The 27,256-nt window shown below is 36.7% G+C and overlaps 1 protein-coding gene across 2 annotated transcripts in view; it reads right to left on the reverse strand.

Annotated features, from left to right (window-relative positions):
- The window catches only part of TRIM3 (tripartite motif containing 3), a 1,155,987-nt gene that overhangs the window by 353,874 nt on the left and 774,857 nt on the right, over positions 1-27,256 (reverse strand). For both annotated transcript variants that reach the window (XM_044072220.1, XM_044072219.1), the window contains exon 5: positions 1,212-1,392. In XM_044072220.1, coding sequence (XP_043928155.1) covers positions 1,212-1,392 — 181 coding nt within the window. The remainder of the gene's footprint in view (positions 1-1,211; positions 1,393-27,256) is intronic.

Raw genomic sequence — 27,256 nt, forward strand, 5'->3', positions numbered from 1 at the left:
AGCAGGCATATAACACTTTGAGAAGAAATCTTATCAAGCAGAAGACTTCATTACATACAATACTGCTCTTTATGCCAATTAAAAAACATGCCTCACAGCAAGAGGTTCTCCGGTTCGATCCTCGGCTGGGGTGCCTTCTGTGCGGAGTCTGCATGTCCTCCCTGTGGTCGCGTGGGTTTCCTCCGGGTGCTCCGGTTTCCTCCCACATCCCAAAGACATGCTGCAGGTGGATTGGACACTCTAAATTGGCCCTAGGTGTGCGTGTGAGTGTGCCTTCTGTGGAAGGTTGGGCGCCGGGCTGGCAACTCGACACCGTAAAACTCCACTGCCATTCAATGTGCGGACAAGGTGATCCGCTGTGGCGACCCCTAACCGGGAAAAAGCCGAAAGAAGAAGAAGAAGAAGAAGATGCCAATTAAAAAACATCTTTAGGGTCTTACAAACATTAGAACCAGGACAATCGCCATTTGTGTGCCCTCACGTTGCAGTGGGATTCACAAGTGGCTGCTAGACATATGGCAGAGCATATCCAAGAATAAAACATTTAAAGATACTGAATATGTGCTTTGTTACAAATGAAGTGAAATAAACTCAGTCTTGAGTCTTTTCTGCTCTTTTTATCTTGCTGAACATTCTGGAGAACACTTTTTTCTAAACATCATATATGAACATATCCCCAGCTCGTTTGGAATTTCTTAAAATGCCTAACACATATATCTTACACCTTTCCATTGCTCATGTGCAGTTCTTTTTTTCCTTCTTTTTTCATTTCTTTTTTATTATTCTTGCTGCTTTGCTATTCTATATCCCTGAGCACCTACTTTATGATTACAAAATATCAGTTCTACTTAAAAACACATAAGTGCAACTTTTTTAATGCTGTTCAGATAATGCTCTCTGATGCTATCACAGCTGTTGGTCTTGTGCTTTACAATGATTTGTATTCCTGATGTCCTCTGAAAAATTAGTACCTGTCCTGTGGTCAGTTCACATATTACACTGATAAACACAAAGTACAAGGTATGGGATTTATCTGAGATTAAAGGTATAAAATAAATTTTATTTGCATTTTAATTCTGGCTCATGAAAGCATTTCCTGTTCAACTACTAAGGTTACATAACCCCCACACACACACACACACACACACACACACACACACACACACACACACACACACACACACATATTATAGAATAATTGTAAGTTCCACCTTTTGTTTTGCACTACATATGGCTTCCAGGTCATGAATAAGTGCATTCTTGCGCTGGTGTAAAACTTTTTCTAGTTCTTCAAAGGTGTTGCTGATTTCTGATACTGCATCGTTCTTCCGGTCTGTTAATTGTCTGCTGATCTCTGTCACCAGTTCTATGGCCGCGGTCAGCTGTGGTAGTCTGTAAAAACATGAGAACAATACTGAAGCCTGACACAATTTAAGAATTTACCAAAAGCTAATATGGACTCTAAATTATAGCATACCTATAAACAATCTATCCTGCAAGCTTTTTAAAAAAACATAATTACAATGACTGTAATTACTAAGCTGATCCCCTCACATCTAAGATGTATTTGAAGGTTTCTTCAGGTAATACTGAAATGTCATCTGAAGTATGGCACACAATATCATCAGAATGAAGGTCAACATATGACCCAAAGCCAGAAAAGTATTGTCTGACAAACTGGATTGAGAAGGTAAATACTAAACACTATCATCACATGCTAGATGTGTCAAGAATGCCTTTTCTCACTCAAATCCAGCGCAGTTCCCAGAAACACCTTTCTCTGAATAGGAGGAAAGCTAATTTATTTTAAAGGCTCATTCAACCCATGTAATCCAGATAATGAATAACCACACTGAGCTATTACAGCAAATGCAGTTTGCATAGAGCTTGAATTAAGAAATTAGCCCAATATAGTTAAACATTAATTTCTTTTCCCCTAATTGTTAGTGCAGTTGGGACTAAAGTTTACTGAAGAGCGCTGGGTGCTGTTTCAAAACCAGAGAAGAACATTACAAAGATAAAATACCGGTTTCCATCCTGGAACCTGAGGAATCTCTTGTGAAGGTGAAAATCTACATATTCATAATCATTCAGATATAGGGTCGCAGTCCAATTTCCTGCTCCAAAAATGATAACATACTTTTGTAGGATCAACATCTTCCTTTTTTTTTACTTTGAGATGCCAATTAAGATCAGATTAATATAGCATAAGGCACCATGTTTTTTAAATTCTTAGCAGCCAGAAAAAAATATAACACTGGACTGTTGTTTAGGAATTCAGTGCACTCCTGATCAATCATTTATTCAACACTTTGCATAACACAACTTCTGTCTTGGCTAAAGGTACCTGGCTGCTATAGGAACAAAATGGCAAGGGCATTTTGCCAAAAGTGCATTTTGTAATATGACTCCAAAACAAAATTTTAGCCAAAAACCTGACAGCAGCTTGTTGACTGGCTATAAGGTTTGAAAACCCAACCCCATGGCCTTTGGAATAGAGGGCTGAGGAGACGTCACTACAGTAAATTAGCAAAACCTCTATAACTACCATTCAGGGAATTCAACAATTCATTCAAAAGACTTACCCTTGTTTGTGACTGCAATGGACTTCTGAAAAGGCTTCTGCCTCTTAGGACAATCCCTCTTCTCTAGAAAATCCACAACTTCCATTATAAGGTCTAGGTATAATAGTTTGTTCTCTGTGAAAACAATTGCTTAATATGCTACCTTCTATAAAAAAGGAAGAGCTTTTTTCCTTTTATGAAGCTGAAAAAATCTACAGAAGGAAGTAAGCAGTCAACATTTCTTTGTCTTACCTTTATTTTCTAGCTTGTGAATAAAAGAAGTTGTTTCAGAACCAAAAAAATGCAAGTCAAAACTAGAGTGATTAATTTTTGGTGTAATACATTCTGATAATGTTGCCCATAAACCACACCTGCCTTGTAATCAGGGAACAGACCACTGATTTCAGTAAATAAAAAGAGTAATAACCAGTTTATGCACACACACACGTGTATATATATATATATATATATATATATATATATATATAGATATATACATGTTTACATACTGAGCACGTCTGGCAGCAGTTTTCAAATTTTTCAACATGTCATCATTAGAACTTGATGACCTACATTCCTCCATTATAGAAACCATGTTTATTTAAATTATTTATAACAGTTAACATTTACACATTTAAAACTCATAAGCTATACAGTTAGAACAATATGACTTCTTAACATAAAAATACAACACCATCAATGACAGCATTCATACTGTTCCTTACTGCAATATAACACCTTACTAGGCCTTCAGAATTATAAGGAGCATGTTCTGGTTGAGGAACAGTTTCCCTCAAGTATTTTAAAAATTTCAATGAAGTAAAGCTGTACCTTAATTTAAAAAAGTCAGAGAAAGTCCGTGACAGTTTACAGAAGAGGTGTCTATAGTTTAAAATTTATAGACCATTCAAAGTTCTTAGACACCAGAGATAAAAAGTACAGAATCTTAAATTATGATTTTATACTCTTTTGAATACCCTTCAGAAAGCTTATTTTCAGAATGCCTTCCTCCATTAACACTGCTGAAGTGAGTGGGAATGGGGCTTCTGCTTATACTTCACACCCTTAGTTAGAGGACTGCACGTCTGGGGCCCTTTCTTTCTAGAAGGGCGCATTCTTTATCTTGATCAGGTGGGGATAGCACTGGTTCAACCTACTTCCTGTCAGGAGGTGCTGGCTATCCATGACCTCGCTGTAGTGGGATATGGTACACTTAGTATGAGATAGCAACCCTAACCTAAGTCAGTCAGTAATTCAGATCCAAATCCACCTGGGAAAAACGATCGCTCTGTTCCAGTGACACAGTTGTAAAATTAAATTACTAATAAGTGCATCTCTCATGAATTTTATGCTTTAAGGTTCACTAGAGAATTATGACTGCACTTTTGCTTTGCTATCTGAAACACTGTTAGATTTAAAATGTATAAGGTGGCACACTGAGTGCATTTACCTGGTGACTACTGCTTCTCTTAGTTTAATGTAGCAGAGACTTATACATTTCTGTTACTTATAACGAACTTGGATACCTGACTTTGAAACTGCACGTTGTAATTACTTATTCAATAGCAGTAACTGGCTGCAAATGTAACTTCCATCACTGCATTTTTCCTGTAAGCATGTGGTCAGGTGCTATGCACTATAATCTTGCTGAGCTTGATGTTAGCAAAGCAATTGTTTTTAATAGGAATACAAAAAAAGCGTTGAGTTTTGCTTGTACAAGTGGCCTGATTTAGTTGTTTTTTAGTACAAATACTTTTATAGCTAAATGATCTAGTTTCATGGCGTTTGTGTTTTTGGGATATGTTGCAGGTGCTATTATAAAATAATATGTGCTCTAATTTCCTGATGTACTTCTTACCTGCAATTACTTTTATTGCTTAGTGTACCTATAATCTCTGAAATACTCTAACCTTTGCCTTAATCTTTAACTCCATGCCAGCATCCCCTCCCCCTTATTTTTTTCTACAAAATTGGCATATCCCTCCTATTCTTTATTGAATGTAATAATATATCATTCACACCCAGACAAACGGCGTTTGTTTTTTCTGTAAGAACTGCCATTCTGATCAAGGAGCTTTCCACACCATCTCTGCAGTGTTCACTCAGTAGGACTTTTGGAAAAATAAATAAATCAGATTAAAGGCATAACAAACTGACATATTTCTCTGCATTCATCTCTCCAAATGGCACTATGATGCAATCTGACCATAAAATTAACTATCTGGAATGAAACTGATTTATACTGCCAAATGAAGTCACTATGAATCTTCAACTGGGGTCCATATTAAGCTACCAAAAAAAAAAAAAAAAACACAAACGGCTAAAGACCAAATGAAAAACAACAAATATGAACATTATTGAACGACATCCTCTACAACAATAAATTCATTGAATGGCCATGGTTGGTCAAAAAACAGGAAGTAATGCGAAGCATAAGGTAAGTGAAGGGAAACCTTATAAATTTGCCCTATTCCACTGTAGTGCGATCTCAGAGTTGACATATATAGTTGGGGGGTTGTGGGGGTAAACCCCCACATCCTGGCTGGTTGCGATCGTGATGTTGGCTGACTATGGCCATTCAATGAATTTATTTTCATAGACACTGTTATTGGGTAATGTTTTCATTCACTGTTTTTCTTTCAGTATTTAGCCATTCATATTTTTTTTTAATTTCGGTAGCAGAACGTGGACCTAATCAACTGCAGTCTTTGTCCACAATTTTACAGAAAAAAGAAATACTGAATGGGAATACATTTCACTGAAGCAGCAATGTAATGTGATGACTGCTATATCTGTCTCTTATAACATTATTTAATCTGATGTTACAGCTTAGAAGAGTGTGCCACTGGAACAGGAATCCCATTTGTTATGTTACCCTACCCTGATTGTTACCTTATAACAGTAGCTATAGAAAGAAGACAACACTAAATAGGTAAGATATCTCTAACCTCTTGGTAGCATGGCCCCTTGTATTAAAGACTGAACCCTTAGGTCATTCCACATACCTGGGCTCATTTGTTTCATTACTGATGGTTTCTGGAAGGGTGCATTCTGTGACCAGATTGGGTGAACCTCACTCTTCTCCCATACTCTTTATTTATTTGTTTATTTTACATTTGTTTACTGGAAAAGTCCGACTTGGAGCAAAGCCAATGGGAGAAATGCTCCAGATGGATGTTTTTGAATTTCTTCCCATTCCCCTAATTCCCATCCCCCCACTTCATTTACATTTAAACTTCACTTAACTCCTCCACTAATTTTACAACCAATCCATTCCTTTTTTTAGGTAACAAATCAGACATTACTATAACAATTTACTAACCCCTCCCTCTTGCCTCTCCCACACATCCTTACATTCAGTTAAATTGCCATTATTTCTTCAAAAACTATTATGCTGGTGCCCCCCCATTTTCACCATAATCCTCCTCATTTTCACACTCATTACAGCCCCACACTCATTATCCATAAAAATATTCATATCAACTGTTACTTCCAGTACTACCAATTATAAGTTCACTAACAGTTTTCACAAAATCTCCCCTACCTTATAAAACACATCACCAATCCCCTTTACTAAACCAAAAATATTTCCATCTTACCATCTCCCTGTGAGAAAATACAAATCAAAAATATTAAAAGCTAATATGCCCTCACTGACAAATTCTTTATCTTCAACATCACTTAGTGTGGTGATATCCACCCTAGCCCAGGTCCAATTCTATCCCAACCCCAAAAGTCACCTTGAAGACCCTAAATCTAGTTAAAATAAACACTGAAGCATATGCAATAAAACAATAGATCTGCATATCTGGATCTTTCAATCTGCACCCGATGAACTAGCAGCCAAAGAATTTGGCTAAAACCAAATATGAATGACTCTGACTTACTACCCCCAGGCTACAACATTATTAGCACAGACAGACTACAATAGAAAGCTAGGGGTATAGCCCTACAGTACTCCAATTTCTAAAGTTTTACTCCTTAATCCAGTAACATACTAATGTTCTCAAAAGCTGAAATCCTCATCACTTTTCTAAAACTAAGCAAGACAAAAGGCATATGCATCAGTAATTTATATCCATACTGGCAACAATATTCCCATACTTGAAAACGTACTATCATGGTTATCAAACACAATTACTAGCAAAACTGTCAGACCAGGAGATGTTAATATAAACTGACAGAAATCTAATCTCTGATTTCCCAATGAACAGTATAAACTAATTACTACCCTACAAGATAAAATAAATCAAACAATAAAGGCTCCATTTACGACTGGATTATATTCTCTGAACTCACCAAATTTAGCAATGTAGGTACACTCTCTGACACCCTTAATGACCATCTGCCAGTTTTTGCTCATAGAACAGTTCCACAAACAGCCAAGGAGAATAATTATAGAACAACCCATAGTCCTTTTAAATCTGACCACCAGATTTTCAAAGATACATTAAAAGCCCACTGAGTTAACACCTCTTGACAGATAGAGACAGGGTTTGGAAAGAATGGATAAAGGACAAAGCCAACAGAAACCTGGAAATGTTCAAACAAATTTGAAAATGGTTAGAAAACAGATAATAAAGGATAAAAACAATTTTATACTCTCCAGCAGACCAATCATAAACATAACCCCCAAAATTGTTGGCCATCTATCCATTCCCTTCTCCACCCTTGGTACAAATCAAAACCAATCCCTCTTTAGAAAAAAACTCCATATTAAGCTCTTCTATCCCTTTTCTCTTCTACACCCTCCTCACCAAGCAACTCAAATAACTCACATGCTAACACTATCCCACCTTTCTCCATTCTGGGTATCACAATTAACTCTCTGTCCTTTTCTCAACAAGTCTCTACTACCTTAAGAAAAAAAAAAACTTTCTGTCTAGCTTAAACCTTGCTCTGCTTCAGCAGATAACCTCTAATCCAAATATCTCAGACTTGCTGCAGGTGCCATTATCTAACAAGTCATCATTCTTATTAGTATATCCATTCTTGAATCTTATGTCACTTATTTATAGATGAAATCATGTATTATCCCTTTACATAAAGGAGGCATCTCTACAGACATATCTAACTTCTGTCCCATTGCCACTCTATCCCCTCTCCCAAAACTATAAGAAAAATCTTTCACAAACAGCAGCTTGACCATCTCCTTCAGACCCATCTGCTAAGCACTACCCAGCATGGCTTTCATCCATCCCACAGGACAACACCTGCTTTACTATCCTTCATGGACACTGTAAACAGGACTAGGGATTTCAAGGATTAGTGCTGAGACCATTTACTGATCTGTTCAAGACTTTTGATATGGTTTCTCATTATAAACTTTTTCATCGACTATCCCTTCTTAGACTATCACCTCCCTCACTCCATTGGTTGACTGGTTATCTTTCTGACAATAATCAATGAAACAGCAAGGTGCTTATTCACCATATCTACATAATACCACCAGAGTCTCACAAGGATCCATCACTATCCCCTTCATCTTTAACATTTTATCTACAATCTTCATATCTCTCCTTTTCAGTGGTCCCTTATTCACTATACCAGTGCCTCTACTATCATCTGCTCATCTAACAGTCTGCTTCACCTGCAACAAACAACACAAGAAACATTTACTTCCACTGAGAATTGGCTGTCTTGTGCCCAAATATTACTTTACTCTAAGACAACAATATTACTTATATGCCCCTGAAGGGTGCGGCCAAGATGGCTAAAAACAGCAACTGGTAAAAGCTCTGTGACTGAAAACATTTCTCTGACAGAAAATGTAATCAAAAAATTAAAATGGCATTAATAGTCAAACAAAATATTTATGGCTTCAAGTTCTTCAAAAGCTATAATTTTTCTGTCATAATTTCAAATGCTTGGTTAAGAGAGAGGAGACTTCAACATGAGTCAATCAATAAATGGTACTCAGAATTCTTGCGTTAAAAAAAGAAACACAGTCAGTAATATCTAGTATGCAGGATGTATTGCTTAAAATAGACAAACTGGGTACCAAACTAGAAAGTTTCAAAGAAGAGATCAGAAACAAGACAGAACATTTTGAAATTCTTATGAAACAACAAGGTTCACAAAGAAAAAAAAAAGAAACACAGTCAGTAATATCTAGTATGCAGGATGTATTGCTTAAAATAGACAAACTGGGTACCAAACTAGAAAGTTTCAAAGAAGAGATCAGAAACAAGACAGAACATTTTGAAATTCTTATGAAACAACAAGGTTCACAAATCAGCAGTATGGAAGAGACTTAGAATGCTCATGAAGGAAGAATAACTAAAGGTGAGTCTTAAAACAAAATAACTGGCTCATAGAAAAATTCGAAGATTTAGAAAATAGACTGAGACAAAATAACATTAGAATTTATGGTATACCTGAAACGTATGAGGGAAACAATATAATTGTGGCTGGTTTGTTTAGAAATATTTAAACTTTTAGAGTACTTGCATATGTATTTGGTAACACTGTACAAGCCACACTTAAATAGCCTTAAAGTCTTGGACACACTTATCATTTGGATAATAGTAACATTGCACAGTAGAATTGGTCACCCTTTGTAAGGGCCTTATAGTAGCTGAAAAGTAAGGGTGGTTGGTGGCAGTGATTTCTACCTTATAGTCTGGGCAGAAGGGGCATAGCTAGTGAACCTGTGCCAGCCTTCCCCAGGTGTGTCTGTGTGTTTGTATATAAATCATATCTCAAAGTGTGTGTATCAGCTACTTGGGCAGGGGCACGAAGCACTGGTTGGACAGAGAGGGTGCTGGAAGTTTTGGCATGCCCACTCAGCTGAGATGTTAACCCTATAGCTGTGCCAGTGGGGAGTCTTATTGGGGATCTAAAGAGTGAGGGAAAAAACAGCCCCAGACTGATTCTGATCTCTGTGTGCTCTTAAGGGAAATAGTACTTTACTGTGTGTGTACTTGTCATCCTCACAAATGTGCACTTCCCTCACTGGCGTTAGTGGTGAGGATTGAGGCTCCTTGATTACTGGGCCAGTGTAGGGGTGTCACATATTAATTGGTGGCAGTGGTGGGATAACCGCATCACACATTAATTGGTTGATAGTGATGAGTCAGCCATATCACATATTAATTGGCTTGTAGTGGTGTGGATATTGAACTCCTGTAGCTTGTGTGCAGTGGACACTGAAGGTGTTTTTGTACTCTAAATCAGCCATGCAGCGAACATTTAGAGTTCATATCACAACTGTTTTATTTCTTTTGCTAGCTTACTTAGTCAGGGAGAGCAGGCAATCATATCAGCAGAGGAGTATGGCAAGCTGACAAGGAGCCATTTGGCTGAGATGTGCCAGGCTAAAGGACTGGTGCATACCAGTCTAAGGCAGACATGATTGCAGCTTTAGTCACAGCTGCATCAGAGAATAGCAATTAGGAAGACAATCAGACTGGTGGTGGAGATGTACAACTCTCAGAAAATGGACAGCTCAACCTTTCCACAGAGGACTTAAAAATCTGTCGGGAGTTAAACAGACTTGAGTTGGAGGCCAAGCATTTGGAAATAAAAGGAGCAGAGAGACTGAGGCATCTAGAGACTGAGAAAAATAGGAAACTGCGATCCCTGGATGCTGAGGAGAAGGAGAGGCAGAGGCAACATGAAAACGAGATGCCAAGTCTTCTCCAGAGTCATGGGGGTAATGGGGAAGGGAGTAACCGAACCCCAGAAGCAACAAAGGTCAGTAACTTTCTTCCACAATTTTCAGATGGGGATAATTTTGATAGTTTCATTAATATGTCTGAGAGGGTATGTAAACAGCGTGATATTAACCAAGGGCTCTGGGTATGGTTCCGGACTCCCTTTCTCCATGGTAAAGCTGTAACTGTAATGTCCAAACTGTTTGATAATAACTGCTTAAATTATAATGTTGTAAAGAACTGTATGCTAGAATTTTTTTAAATTAACACCTGAAGCTTACAGAAAAAAGTTTCGCGAGCATAGACGCAAGGCAGATGAAAGTATGTGTGAATATGCTGCTGAACTAAGCACTTATTTTCATAGGTGGATGATGGGATGTCAGGTCACCAATTTTGAAAGACTGGTAGACCTTTTGGTGAGGGAACAAGTCCTTAGCACTTTGCCTGATGACATGAGGATCTGGTTAGCTGACAGACAATGCACTACTGTAGATGAGTTGGGGAAGAGGGGAGACCTATACCTAGCAAGAAGGGCATCACTGCACAGGAAAGGGACACCTAGTGCTGTTCATGGGTCTAAGGGAACCCATGGTGGACAGCCCAGACTGCCACAACAGAGTCTGTCAGTAGCAGGGGAAGCCACTAATCCAAGTACACATCCAGGACCTAGGGTTAAATGTTTTAAATGCAACCAGTGGGGGCCATGTAGCATGTAGATGTCCACAGCGGCAAGGTAGGGAACAAAAGGTGGGAGAGCCAGTAAGTAGGAATGACAAAATGCCAACAGTAGGTTGTCTTGAGACAACAAGGGTACCAAACTACCACAAGAGGTTATATCCTATTTTCGTGAATGGGAAAGGGGCTGGTGCTAACAGAGACACAGTCTCTGACCTAACCATTGTGAAGCCTGCAATGGTTACAGAGGAGCACTACTTGCTTGGGCGGTCTACTCCAGTCAGAGCTTTAGGAAGGACCCCATTCCAAATACCTTTGGCTAGGGTTCACCTTGACTTGGAGGGTGGAAAAGGAAGCAAGCAAGTAGGTGTGTTTGAGGATATCACTGCAAATGTTCTGATAGGGAATAATTTTGATAATGCAGTACAATGTGTTCATGCAGTTACACGCATTTAGGCTTGGAGACAAGCATGTTGGTCTGGTAGCCTGGGGAGACCCAGACAGATGGCACACTTGCGGCCAGGACTGGTGAGGTGGTTACTTCAGGGAGGAAGCTATCCTGTAGCAGTGAGACTGAAGGTGAGCCACAGCTGCTTGTGGGTACCGATGTTCCCTTGGACAAGAGGGACTGCAAGGGCAAAGGTGAGTAGTAGTACCCAGGCTGACAGTGAGGCACCGCTGTCAGAGGATACCAGACTTCCTGTGGAAGGGGAGCTGGGAAGGGTTACAAAGAGAGAGTTGAGACAGGCTCAGCTGTCAGACCCTACATTACAAGGCCTGAGAGAGGTGGCTAGTGAAGCACTTGATTCTCAAGGGAAGGGTGAATCTGCATACTGGGACAAAGGGTTACTGTATAGAGAGTGGACCCCTGAGGGAGGGCTAGAGGGTGAGAGAATACAGAAGTTGGTAGTGCTGAGAGCCTACCATCTGGCACTTCTAGCTATAGCCTATGATATTACCTTTTCAGGTCATATGGGCATAAAACGTACAAAGAGACGTATTATGCAGAACTTCTATTGGGATGACTTGTGAGCAATGCCAAAAAGTAGGCAAGGCAGGAGACCAGGTGAAAGCTCCTTTAATGCCTTTGCCTGTGATTGAGGAGTCATTTCAGATGGTAGCTATAGATATTGTGGGGCCTCTGAGTACCCCAGGTTCCACAGGGAAAAAGTATATACTAGTGGTAGGTGGTAGTAGATTAAGCTAACAGATACCCTAAGGTAGTAGCTCTTTAGTCCATTGAGGCAGAAAAGGTGGCAAATGCTTTTTTAGAGAGTTTTAGCAGGGTAGGTTTCTGAAAAGAAATACTGACTGACAGAGGTGCTAATTTCATGTCAGACCTGCTGGCTTGTCTGTGGAAGAACTGTGGGGGTGTAGCATCTAAAGACCACCCCCCTAACATCCCCAGAGTAATGGTCTTGTTCAGAGGTTAAACTTTACACTCAAGACCATGTTATGGGCATTTGCAGACCAGTTTAAGAGGGACTGGGACAAATATTTGCCCCATCAGTTTGCTTACAGAGAGGTGCCCCAATGATCCACAGGTTTTTCACCCTTAGATTTGTTGTATGGGCATAGGGTGAGGGGACCTCTAGATTTAATATGAAATGAGTGGGAGGGTGAGTGAGAACCTTACAAGGAGTCTGTTGTGGCATATGTCCTAAATCTCAGGACAAGGCTCAGGGAACACATGGGCTTGACCAAGGAGAACCTAGCAGAAGCCCAGCAGCAGAAAAAGGTCCGCTCGAGCTAGAGAGTATGCTGTAGAGCAGCAGGTAATGGTTCTTATTCCTGTCAGACACAACAAGCTGCAGGCAGCCCGGGAGGGACCCTACAAGGTGGTAAGGAAGGTCAGTGATGTTAACTACATGGTGGAACTGCTAGTCAGGAGCACAAATTGTACCATGTTAACATGCTAAAACCTTACCATGATAGGGAGGCCCTTGTGCTGAGTATTTGCAGTGGATTGCAGGAGGAGTCTGAGGGAGACCTAGTGACTGATCTCCTCAGTGAGGCTCAGACTGACACATTAGTGGAAGGGGTAGCAATGTCCTAGCAGCTATCCCCTACACAGGTTCGAGAAATCTGAGCAGTGTTACAGGAGTTTGGGGACATGTTTACTGGGAAAACAGGGCGCACCCACCTGGTGCAGTACCATGTCGACACAGGACCCCTAAGGCCTATTAGGTGAGAGAGTCAATCAGACTTTGAGGGAGGAGATACAGGAAATGTTGGAACTAGGTGTAATTCAAGAGTCCAGCAGTCCCTAGGCCTCCCCAGTGGTGCTGGTACCAAAGAAGGATGGCAGCACCAGGTTCTGTGTGGATAGAGGAAATTAGTCACATCGACTCAGCTGCTTACCCCATGCCTAGGGTAGATGAAACCCCAGAGCAGCTGGATGGGGCTAAGTATCTTACCAAGGGTTATTGCCAGGTGCCCTTGACTCCTGGTGCTAGAGAGAGGTCAGCCTTTGTTAGTCCCTTTGGCTTGTATGAGTTCACAAAGATGCCCTTTGGGATGAAAAATGCCCCACTAACTTTCCAGAGGCTGGTAGATCATATCCTAGCAGGAGCAGGAGATTTTCCCTTACTTACCTAGATGATATTGCCATCTACACCCATTCCTGGCAAGAGTACCTTCAGCATGTCAGGGAGGTGCTTGGCAGACTACAGAGGGCAGGGTTGACCATTAAGAACAGCAAATGTCAAGTGGGTATGGCAGAGGTCTCCTAACTAGGACATAAAGTGTGGAGTGTTAAGATCAGGCCAGAACCTGCCAAAGTGGAAGCCATTCAGGTGTGGCCTGTGCCTGTTACCAAAATGCAGGTGAGGGCATTTTTAGGGACAGCAGGGTACTACAGAAAGTTTGTCCCCAGTTATAGTACCGTAGCTGCTTCCCTAACAGACCTGACAAGGACAAATAGGCAAGATAAGGTAGTGTGGACCCCAGCATGTGATCAGGCATTCCAGAAGCTTAAAGGAGCACTAGGAGGACCCTCTGTGTTAGCTAGTCCAGATTACAGCAAAGACTTTGCTGTGCAGGTGAATGCTTCAAACCATGGGGTGAGGACTGTACTTAGCCAGATTTCTTCAGAGGGAGGTGAGCACCCACTAGTTTAGCTCAGTTGTAGGGTCCAACCCAGGGAGGAATGCTATGCAGCTGTAGAAAAGGAATGCCTAGCCATAGTGTGGGCACTGCAGAAACTTCAGCCTTATCTGTATGGAAAGAAATTCACTATAGTTACAGACCACAATCCCCTAACATGGCTACATCGAGCCAGTCAGCAAAATGCCAAGTTACGAAGGTGGAGCCTAGGGTTGCAAGCATATGATATGACAGTGCAGCACCGCAGTGGGTTTAGCAATGCCAATGCAGATGGGCTTTCAAGACACGGAATGGGGTAAGGCATTCCCAGATAGGCTTAACCTCTCAAGCAACATTTCTCAAGGGTCACTTGAAAAACTAGCTTGAGTTCTCGTGGGAGGGAGAATAATTAATATGTGACACCCTGCACTGGCCCAGTAATCAAGGAGCCTCAATCCTCACCACTAACACCAGTGAGGGACATGCACATTGGGAGAATGACAAGTACACACACAGTAAAGTACATTTCCTTTAAGAGCACACAGAGATCACAGTCAGTCTGGGGCTGGTTTCTCCCTCTTTCTCCAGATCCCCAATAAGCTCCCCCCCACTGGCACAGCTATAGGGTTATGATTTCCTCTGCGTGGTCAAGCCAAAACCTCTAGCACCCTCTCTGTCCAGCCGTGCTTTGTGTCCCTTCCCAAGTAGCTGACACACACACACACACATGCACACACACACACACACACACACACACACACACACACACACACACACACACACACACACACACACACACACACACACACACACACACACACTTTGAGATTTGATTTACATACAAACACACAGACACACTTGCATAAGGCTGGCACAGGTTCACTAGCTATGCCTCCTTCTGCTCAGACTATAAGGTAGAATTCACTGCCACCAACCACCCTTACTTATCAGCTGCTTATAAGGCCCTTACAAAGTTTGACCAATTCTACTGTGTCATCTTACTATTATCCACATGGTAAGTGTGTTCAAGACTTTAAGGCTATTTAAGAGTGACCTATACAGTGTCACCAAATACATACATATGAAGAGCTTAAATATCTCTAAACAAATCAGCCACAATTAAAAGGTTTAAATATATTTAATAATAAACAATAAAAGCACAAGACAATACTCAATAACTCATCACTGTGACAACAGAGTTCAGAATCACAGGAAATATTTTAAAACAACATTGCAGGACAGTCTCACATAAATACAGAAAACATGTTAACTTTTTGTTGTGTCATTTGGCTTTTTCCCGGTTAGGGGTCGCCACAGCGGAACTCCGGTCCGCTAATGATTGGCAGTAGATTTTTACATGCTGAGTTGCCAGCCCTGACGCACCACCTTCAATGAAGGTACGCCCATTCACTCATGTCTCCACACAGAAGACGCACTAGCTGAGAATTGAACAGGACATCGTCTTACTGTGAGGCGACAACGCTACCGTAGCACCACCACCGCAGTACAGAAAACATGTAAACTAATCTTATTATATTCCTATCTATCTCCAAGAGAAATGCTATACCTAAATCTTACTTACAGAGCCAGTCAAATGCAAGTGCTGAATGGATGTCTTCAGGTCCAAAGACAAGATACAAAATGCAAAGACTTGTTCTGAGAGATAGTTCTTAAATTAATAATACATATTACTGCTGGGTTAGCTGGATGACATCACTATTTGGCACCTCTGTGTCAAAAATACTTATCTCTTAGAAGTTTTGCCTGGAACTGGAAGTCATAAAACAGTTAAATACTTTCACATTTAAAACCTGTGATTATTTCTGTTTCCAAACAATAGAAAGAATACTCTAGCTGTAGACATCCTGTCCCCTTGCATTAACTAACTTTATGGCACAGTCAAACAATTTCAACTTATTTTCTCAGATTTTTGTAGGTTAACTCTGTATGTTCCAACTTCTACAATGAAAACATACATTTGCACAGGTATATACATTTCCATTGTTTTCCAGTAGGGTACACTGTGGTTACATTCTTGAAGCTCAGTACATAACATACAGTTTTCTTACAGTAGTAAGACAAGCATACAAACCATATTACTATTCACAAACAGCATTGAATTATTTACAACATTCCAGCTAGCTGGGCTGGCAGCCTTCACAGAAGTGTTACTGCTTATTAAAAGATGGAATTAATGTTTTTTTTTACTTTTGAGAATAGGTTAGTCCTTATTAAAATGATTATACTACCCAAGATTTTACACACACACACACACACACACACACACACACACACACACACACACACACATTATATATATATATATTTTATATATATATATATATATATATATATATATATATATATATATATATATATACACATTCTGCACACAATAGCTTTAATTCCTGACAAAAAACTTTTAAAGAAATTGGAAAAATAATTTAACTTCATGCTGATGGTATCCTAAAAAAGCTGAGAATTGCTTATAAAAACCATATAAGACTGGGAGTATGGTGGTGTTAGCTTCCCAGATGTAGAATGTTATTCTGTTTCTGCAAGTTTTAACTCTATTATATTGTGGATAGGCTCAACCTATACTAGTCAATGGAAAACCATCCAGGAGCAGATTATACTAAATTCTTATCAGTTTATTAAAGATGATAAATTAGAAATATGTAATATACCTTTCACCTGGTTAGCAAAATTTACCTTAGAAGGAAATTAACTTCAATGTTTAGACCCTACATATATGAAATCAATTCTTAAAAAAGTTAAGAAATATGTTTTTAACAGTCCACTAATATCAAAATGGAAATGTGTGTGTTTTCCTACTTCATGTACCTCTAGATTTAAGGAAACTTAGAACAATGTTAAAATAAATTTACTAAAAATGAATGGAATAGTATTATCGTCTGATTGCTTTGAAATGGGAAAAGCTAAGTCCCCATGATTTTTAATGAAAGAATATAAGCTAGAAGAATCTGCTAACTAGTTAATATTATTAATCAGTAAGAAATTAAACAAATTTGTGGCTAATATGAGTAAAGAGGAACAGAACATTATTCACCAATTATCTGAATATATGAATACTGATATAGAAGGTAGACAATCAGAATCATAGTCTAAACACTGGCTTCATCCAAGCTGAATTGAAAATGGCCACAGTTATTCCCTTACACAAAAGTGGTGCTTCCACTGACCCCGAGAACTATAGACCTATTAGCCTGATTAGCCTTATCTGCAAGGCCATGGAGTGAATCATCATGGACCTTACCAACAAAGATATAGGAAATCTCCAAACACTTGACCCTACTCAGTTTGGATTTGTCAAGGGGAGATCATGTCTGTCAAACCTGGTGGATGTCTTTGAGACAGTCACCAAGGCCCTGGATGAGGGAAATTTCTGCATACATCCTACACAGAGACATAGCCAAGCCATTTGGCATTATCCCTCACTTGGGCATCATTGACAAACTCACCCAGCTAGGTGTCAGCCATTATATCATTAGATGGGTCACTAACTGGCTTACTAACAGAACCCATATAGTCAAAATAGGGGAATCCACCTCCAGCAGCAGACCTGTAACCAGTGGTGTTCCACAGGGATCAGTCCTGGGACCTCTACTGTTTGGATTCTATTTCTCCAAAGTACAAGGAAAAAGTAAAGGTCTGTGGCTGACAAAGTTTGCTGATGACTGCAACTGGGAGTGGTCATAGAATCTCCAAATTATGTCAACATCCTACAAGAGGGTCTTACACAAACAAACTATTGGAGCCAAAGTCATGGCCTTAAACTCAATGCAAAAAAATCTATCATCATCGCTTTCAGCAAGAGCAATGTTCCTAACTACCACATCAATAGCAACACCTTAAAGTACACACTCACTGGTGGGAGACCTGGGAACACAGCTTGACAATCTTACTTTTGACCACCTTGTCTCCACAGTAGTAAGAAGGGCATTCTGTATTGCTCATCTCATAAATAAGGGCACTGCCTTCAGGCAAAAAGAAGTTATAATCTCCCTGTACACTTCCCTCATTTGGCCAATAACTGAGTGCAATGCTCCTTTTGTTATGTAACTTTCCAAGCACCTGCAGCAATTGGAGTGACCACAAAGGTTCCTCACAAGGAAAATTCAAGGTCTTCAGCATCTGTCCTATGTGGATAATCTAAAATCAGTCACTTTATTCTGTTTCATACAGACTACACAGAGGCGATTTCTGCCTTGCATACAAGGTATTCTCTGACCCTGCTTTACTGGAAATGCTGCATATCAGTAAGTTAAATGGTACATGGGTTACTTGCACTAAACACCTTAACCTGGTATGTGACATTAATAGAACCTGTTGGAAGGACAGAATTTTTTTGCCAGAGGTTACCACACCTTTGGAAAAGACTCCCATTTCATGTCAAACAGAGCACCTCATTGGTCCACTTCAAATGCAGTCTGGACGACTGGATGGGCAAGTAAATCCACCCTGGGGGCTCCACCTTTCTCTCACTTGGGCAAAGGCAACAGGTGGTGATCATGGAAATGAGGGTAGAAAGTGGCTAGGCTGTAAGGGCCCCAGGGTCATTAGCCAAGTACCTTCCTATGATCCTATGATACAAAGAAGATTGTCCAAGCTACATAAGTTAGTTACAAATAATAATGATGATACTAATAATAATAATAATAATAATTTTAATGCAAAGTTCTGTAACTTTTTAGACAGTAGAGGACTAAGTGACTCAATAGATGGTAAGAATAAAACTTTGTTACTTAAATCAGTTAGTCAAATCAAGTTTAAACTAGAGCATTTTTTACATGGAAATATATACATAGAATGTTTGTTACTCCCTGTAAATTATTTCTTGAATTGTCTCTTCCTTTTCCTGTTTTTTTTTTTTTTTTTAGGAGAGGGAAATGGGAAAAAAAAGGGAAGGATTAATTTACTGTCTGTTTAATCAGAAACTTGAAATAGATAATATCAAAACTTGATTTTATGTATATACTGTACAGAACACTTGTTTTTTCAAGCATTCTGTCAGTATATGATTTAAATATGACAATTTCCTTTCCCTGATCTTGTTTCTAGCTTAGCGTTTTAACATTCTAAACTGTCATTTGTTTCTTTCATGAAACAGTAATCTCGAGCGCTACTTTGATTCAAAGAGCAGTTTCTTTTTCTCTGCATCCAAGTATGCTCGGGGTTGTCTGTAAACTGAGCTTCGTATAGCATTAAGAAACTTGTCTGGGTACTGTATTAGAATTCCGTGGTCAACTATGCGAGTGAGCTGACGTGTGATGGAGATCGCCTTTGCCTGTGTTGTTGCTTCAACAGCTTGAAAGTTGTCTGGAATATAAAGTACACAAGACATTTGATTACATATTAATAATGAGCAGAAATACCAATTTGTTCTAAATAAAAATAAAATCCACTAGTAACTGATCCCTATAGTAACCAAAGTGGGATTATGTAAATTACAATGACATCATCATTGCATTTCAAATTCCGAGTGTTTGGGAAATTAGCAGATCAAAAAATAAATTATAGCTGATCAAAAAATAAATAAATTGGCTTTCCATAAATTGATACTAATAGTCAAATACATCACTACCCTGTTTTATACACAAGCATCCGCATACAATTAAACAAAAGTATTCTGTAAATAGTAGGAAAAAAAGAGAAAAAGAACTTTCTGTTGAACAGCTGATCGATTACAATTGTCACTGCTTATAAACACTGATCACTAACGGCAAATATAGCTTAGAAATAAATAAATACTTCATAATTACCTTTATGGATTTTCTATAAAGGTTGCATCCACTCAAATAGGTTTCTAGTAAAGTGCTATTCTTCTTGAGTAGCATGACATCAGTAAGGAATACTATAGCACACGGTATCGCTAGCTTTTACATGTTCTTAACTGAAGAAATAAACTGGTGGTAAATTATTAGAATATAACATAAATGCTCAGTTACAATAGGCTCTAAATACATCTAAACTGTCCATTTAAAAGTTTGCCCAGTGAGTTAAATAGTTAGTACCGCCATAGGGAGTGTATAAAACCACTTCCTAGTATCATCATTTCACATTTGGGCTCAGGTTCTTTCAGATTTGATTTGGGATGTCTGTTCCATCTGGTGCGGCTTTGCTGTATCTTACAGTGCTGTTATTGGGGAGATGTACAATATATCTGTTATAAAGACTGGCTCAGGTAGCATACATACCCAAGTTATTAATAATTTTACTATTTTACCACGCTTAGTGCTGTTACAAATAATTGTCACCCTGCAGTTTGGAATATAAATTAGTTAAGCTAATTTCAAAATGTTAGAGTCCTAGAAGACGGTTACCAATGTCCGAATGATGCCTTGTTCTCATACACAATAGTGGTGAAAAAGAGTGGAGGATAGATATTTAGCTAGATGAGTGGTTTCTAGAACTCTCTGAACATTTATTGAAGCTGGAGTTAAATGAAAATAAGTCTGACTTATTATTTATACACAACAAAGTTCGCAATAATAGACTCTAATATACTCATCAGTACCTGAGACGTGTTATAAGAGATTGACTGTTAATACAGCAATAAATAATTAAACAACACATTAAGATTGCGAGTTTTCCTTTAATTCCATTTCCAAACTTTTTTCAAATACACTGCCTGTCTTTGTTATTGACAAAATTAATACAGGGAATGCAAATCAATATATATATATGTGTGTAATGGTATGTAGACATATGTGTATGCTTGTGTGTATAGAGGTACATATAAATATGTACATATATATATATATATATATATATATATATATATATATGTGTATATATATAAAAGACAGTAACTACGATGATGAGAATAAAAATTTATACATAGACACAGTAATATTGTAACTAATTAGATCACTAAGTCTGACCTTGGTAAAAGACTGAAGATCAAATATGTAGTAATGGAGATTAATTGTGCAGGGCTCAAATGTTCAATTTAATGATTAAGAAATATAATGACAAATGCTAAAAAGGAAGTTGAATGGAAATAGAAGGAGGGAATAAATAAAGGGGAAAGGAATGAATATATATATATAAACTCTAAACAGTAGTAAAACTTGCTGCAATAGAAGATGTGATATTTAAACTTCATGGAAGTACAGATTTCCTCTGTGCCTAACCAGATATATACCTATACATAATTTGTTAGAACGTAAATTGATGTTTATTAATTAATGTTGGAGTCTCTCCATGGTTATCTGAACTTACTGAGTTTGAGATAGATAGGAATTACTTGAGTAGTTTCTCCTCCTATAATCATCACCATTTGTAAATGTACAATTTAATTCGATATGTCCTTGCTCATGATTATGCTATTGTAATACTGTTACTAGCTGGTAGCAGTAGGGAAATATAGGAAATTACTATATAGAGGAGTATCAATCATATAATTCCTCATAGTAGGGGAAATGCTTTAGTAATTAATTACATATATCTTTTACTATAAATACTTAAGTGCTGATCTACTAATTTACTGATTCATTCTGGTTAACACTGCTATTGTTTATCCATCTTTAAATTTCTGGAATTATTTAAGTAGTCAGATGCTCTTTGAGCCCTTTAATAGATAATTCTACTTATACATAATCATTATCAAAATATTATTTATCTGATTCTATAACTATTCATATAGAAGTAAAGATATATATACTTCAATTGAACAAAGGTTTATTAATGAAATTTAGTTGCACTGTTTATAATCAAACTGTTTTTTACACTAATATATTGTTGTTCTCTCATACCAATCAGTATATAGGCCTTCATATAACACATGCTCTGGAGCCTCAAGTTGGGCAAACTTGTTTCAAATTTTGGAAGTGATGGTTAATCGGATTGGATATTTTTATTCTGTCAGATTAGGAATGTTCTACATTCCATGTCAGTTAATGGATTTACTGTTTATCAAAAGTTTAGTTTTAAATGTTTTTTTCTTTTTTAGGCTTCATACTGTTATTAAATTGTATTTTATATTGGGAATCAGCACCTTGTCATCAAAATATAAATTTTCCAAGAAGGGTACGCAAATTTTAAATATCATGATTGTTTGCGATTACATTTTACTAACACTCTAAACCTTTAAACAAAAAAAAATGGACTTGACTTTTCTTTCCTTAAATGCTAATGGTTTAAATAGTCCAGGAAAAAGACTCAACCTATTAAAATACTTGAAATTAAATAAAGCACAAGTAATATTTTTACAAGAAACCCACTTCAAAATAAATGATAGCTTTAGCTGGAATCCAAATGAATACCTAAGATTATACAACTCCTCATACACTAAAAAAAACAGAGGTGTTCTAACATTATGGAAGAAAAGCATCATCTCCCCTCAAATGTTATATAATTATGAAGATAAGGAAGGACTTCTGACAACAACAATAACATTTAGAAAGAGAATTTGGACACTGGTCAATGCCTATTGGTTCCCGGGATTTGGGGTAAGAACAATAAAAAAACACTTAGAACGCATCACTAACAATTCTAAGGGTAGCCTGATTTTAGGGGTTGATTTAAACTGTTTATTAAATGACTTGGAAACTATTAACAAGAGACCTTTTCGTATTGCTCCTATAGGGAAAACTCTCAAAAATGGGCAGATAACTTACAGCTATATGATTTATTTTATCTCAGAAATTATAGTTCATTAGAATTTTCCCGCTGTGATTTTAGATACAGGACTCAAATCAGAATTGATAACATTTTTATATCCCAAGACCTAAAAACAAAAATATCACACTTTACAATACTCCTGTGTCCTATGTCTGACCACAATGCACTTATTTTTAATCTTCAAACAGATTTAAAAAAAAACTGTCTCTCACTAAAAGAATACCAGCTTATATTACTAAATTGAAACAGTTCAAACCTTGGCTTGATACAGAGATAGAATTTTTCTTAGATACAAATCTAACCAGTGAAGTAAATGTAGTAATTCTTTAGGATTCGTTGAAACCCTATCTATATGGCAAAATTATTGCATGGTTTAATAATAAAATGAAGGAATGGGAGTCTGAATTATCTAATATACAAAAACAAATTGTATTAATTAATAAAAATAATACTAAAATCATTTCACACAAGAAAAAGGAAATTGAATCCTTAAACAAGAACTAAAATGACATTTTAACTTATAAAACCAACTTGGCCCTAGAAAAATTAAAACTAAATTCTTTCTCTGTATCTCCAAAATATATGTGTAATCTAACATAGAGACTGAAAAGAAACTCCATTGAAAACAATACTGTAAATGTGCTTTATGAAGGGAGAAATAATAAAAAAGTTTCTGATATTAGTGATATCTTAGATGCCTTTAAGTATCACTTTTCGGAACAATAAAAAAACAATGACTCTCAACATGAATTCACAGCCCACAGTCTAGACTTCCCAGAATTTAAAAGGTCACAGAGAGTTTGATTAATGAGATTCAGAAACAAATCTCTCTAAAGGAAATTATTGAAAAAATTAAAGAAAGCAAAAACAATAAATCACCAGGCATAGATGGTATTATTAATGAAATATATAAGCTTTTACCATACTCCGCTATATCACTCTTACACAAAGCCTTGAATGAATCTTATTTACAAGGTATAATTTCACCCTCGTGGAAATACTCATTAATTACTCCCATACTAAAAGAAAACAAAGATTCTCGTATGTGTAAATCATATAGGCCAATTTCTCTGATTAACAATGACTATAAATTGTTAATGCCTATTCTAGTTAACAGATTTAAGAAATCATTAACCCATCTCATCTCAGAAGATTAAACCGGATTTATTTATAATAGACATACTCAAGATAATATTCAAAGAATTATAACTACCATAGATATCTTAAATAGGAATAATCAAGAGGCTCTTATAATCACTCTTGACATTGAGATGACCATTGATTCATTAAACTGGAAATATATTTTTGAAATTCGTGAATCATACAAATTCCCTATTCAATTTATTACTTTTATAAAAAATATTTATTATAACAATTTAGCATATGTAAAATTAGACCCATTTATGTCAGAACCTATCAAAATTACTAAAGGTATCAAACAGGGATGCCCAATGTCTCCGATTTTATTCACTTTAGCAATAGAACCCCTTTCTTTGGCAATTCAATCTGATCCTAAAATTATAGGCCTAATTATAAATAATCATTTTAATTCCAAAATAATGTTATTTGCAGACAATATCTTGCTTACTTTAATAAACTCTGAAGAATCCTTACAAGAATTAGATTTACTAGTCAAAAAATGTTACTATATTTCTGATCTAAAAATCAGTAGTTCTAAATCTAACCATATGCTTCTAAATAAAAAAAATTAATGATAATACTAATTTGACTACTAATGAAATAATTGGGAAGCAGGTTTCTTCATTGAAGTACCTAGGGATTGATCTATGTGAAAATATAGACCTAACTTTAAACACAAACTATAAAAATATTATAAACACATTAAAAATTTTCACAGAGAAATGGAATAAATTACATCTAAAATTTGAAAATAGATTGCAATTAATTAAAATGATCTTATTGCCAAAAATAAATTACATAACTCTTTCTATCTCTATATTACCCAGTAAAAATATTTTAAATGAAATAGAATTCTATTAAATTTTATGGTATCCTAAAAAGCATAGGATAGCTCTAACTAATCATATTAGACCATGGGAACTTAAAGGAAGAAATTTCCCAGATTTAGATTCCTACATTAAAGTCTCTAACTTCAAAACAATATTAAATTGGATAGACCCCAAATATTCTTCAGCTTGAAAATCGTTACATACAAGTATTATCTTAAATGAAAATAAGCTAATAAAAAATTACAATTAACAAATTAACTAACAAACTTTGGTATGTACTCTGTATCAATATACAATATAATACTATTAAATTTACTAATCTAGATTATTTAAATCACATCTATAAGTCCTTTAGAAGTTTTGTAAATAACAATATTGACAGTAAAATATGGATCCAGCTTCTATTCCTCTTTAAAACTACAAAAAACTTATTTGATAATATCAGGTTAGATACACTCAGCTGCTGGGAAAGAAAAAAATGCATGCTGGTATCATTGTGCAAAGAACCTAGTTGTACTAGATGCACAAAATTTGATCAAAGAGTATGATCTATCATCATCAGACTGGCTAGTTCTCCATAGTCTGCTTCCATTCACTCAAGATTTGTGCAGAACAATACAGAGCTCTTCCTATAGCTCATCACCTAAATTTATAATTCTTATGTATGAAATACTATATGATGAATTTGACTGGAAAAACAATCTCAGCAATTTATAAAATTATTACTTATAAAACTACTCCTAATCAGAAATTTTGGGATTTTGTTACTAGAGATTGTGCATTGTCCCTATCTCCTATGAATAAAGAAAAAATATTTTGCACTCTTTTAAATTAACCTCTAATTTACAAATATGGAAGATTTTCTCCTGGAAATTTTTGCATAGAGGTTTTTACACTCCTAGTAAAATTGTTAAATTTAACTCCTCTGAACAGGTGATATGTTGGAGATGCTCTCTAGAATGTAAGGCCAATTGGTCTCTCATCTTTTATGATTGTTCTCACATTAAGAAATTTTGGAATGATATTGAAAATTTTTCTCCAAGCCATCTTTACTGATTCCTTTATATTATCAAAACCTTTAATTCTTCTGAATGTAAATTAATCTATTGTACTGAATAACTAAAATAAATATCTTCTTTGGACAATTCTAGCAGTAACCAAAAAATGTCTTACAAGAAGATGGAAGTCATTCTTCATTCCAACCTTACAAGACTTCATGACTCTTTTGGTTGAAGTAGCATCATTGGAAATAAAAGTTAAAGAATCAAGAATATACCCAAGAAAATAGACTAACAACCCTTGAACAAAAGTTCTATCTCTTATTCAGTCATTGAATTCAGATATGTCATCTAATTAGTCATATTGAAAGTATGAATGAATGAATATTGTACCCTACTTTGCAGTTTATATAACTTGTTGTTCCCTTTATTTGCTTTTATTTTTTTTTCTATTTCTTTTTCTCCTTATACACTGCTTGAGGCATTTGTAAAATTTATTCATAGTTTTATCATCATTTGTTGTTCAAATGATTGTTATTGAAAAAGCAATAAAAAAATAAAACAATAAGACATTTAGTGGTTTGGATAACCTCGAAAGGTTGCAACTGAAATATCAAGATGCTTAATGTGCTAATTGTATAAGATTATGTTGATGATTCAATGTATTTCTATCATTGTATAACATGTGAAGTTGAATTTCTTCCTTTCTATGTATATATTGCAAATATGTTAAATTATTAAACTATTCTTAAAAATGTAATATGCCCCTGAGAAAAACAAATTTAAAATCCATTCCCTCAACAATACACCAGTGGAATTAGTCTCCCATACCAAACTTTTAGGTATGACTACAGATGACAACCTAAAATGTGATCGTCATGCACAAAATAAACTTAAAAAAACTTAGAATGCTCTACAGACAAAAAATTTCTAACTATATCTACCAGTACCACTCTTGCCAACACATTGATGTTACCCCCACTTTTTTATGGAGCCCTTATCCTAACCAACTTACAGCCCCCTCTAAAAATAAACTAGAATCATGTTAAAATAAAACTGCAAGATTTGCAACTAGTACCACTGACATCTATCAATGCATTACTCGAACTTCCTTATTAATTCAACAATCTACAACTAATTTTGACTCACAACTTGATTTTCAAATCTGCGGCCTGCCTTGCCCTTAGTTCTAGCCTTCACAACTACCTCCCCAATAGATCTCTGGGACCAGAGGACAAACTACTGATGATCTATAAACCCAATCAATTGTAAGGAAAAAGCCTCTAAATACACACAACAGCCAAAAGTTGGAATACACTACCCTAATCCACCAAGTCAATTTCTAATCATCTAACCTTTAAACAATCATTAAAGGAGTTATAATCCACAACTTGTATCTGCTCATGTACCAGCCCTGGTTAAAGCTTACTATACCTCCAATTTACAGACTTTCTAGTATTTCATATATTATTCTCTTTTTTTCTAGCCTTTGTTTTTTTCACCTCAACTACCTTATATAGACTTTATTCACTTTGATCTCAACATTCTATCATATCTACCCTGTACTCCCTAGAGTATTCTAGACTAACTCTTCGCTTTTCAAACACTCTTTCTCTCAGCCTAACTCATAATATTTTCACATAAAACATTACTTGACATACACA

This window comes from Protopterus annectens, chromosome 5.part0 (assembly GCF_019279795.1).
Source record: "Protopterus annectens isolate FY-2018-M chromosome 5.part0, PAN1.0, whole genome shotgun sequence".
NCBI classification, from domain to species: Eukaryota; Metazoa; Chordata; order Ceratodontiformes; family Protopteridae; genus Protopterus; species Protopterus annectens.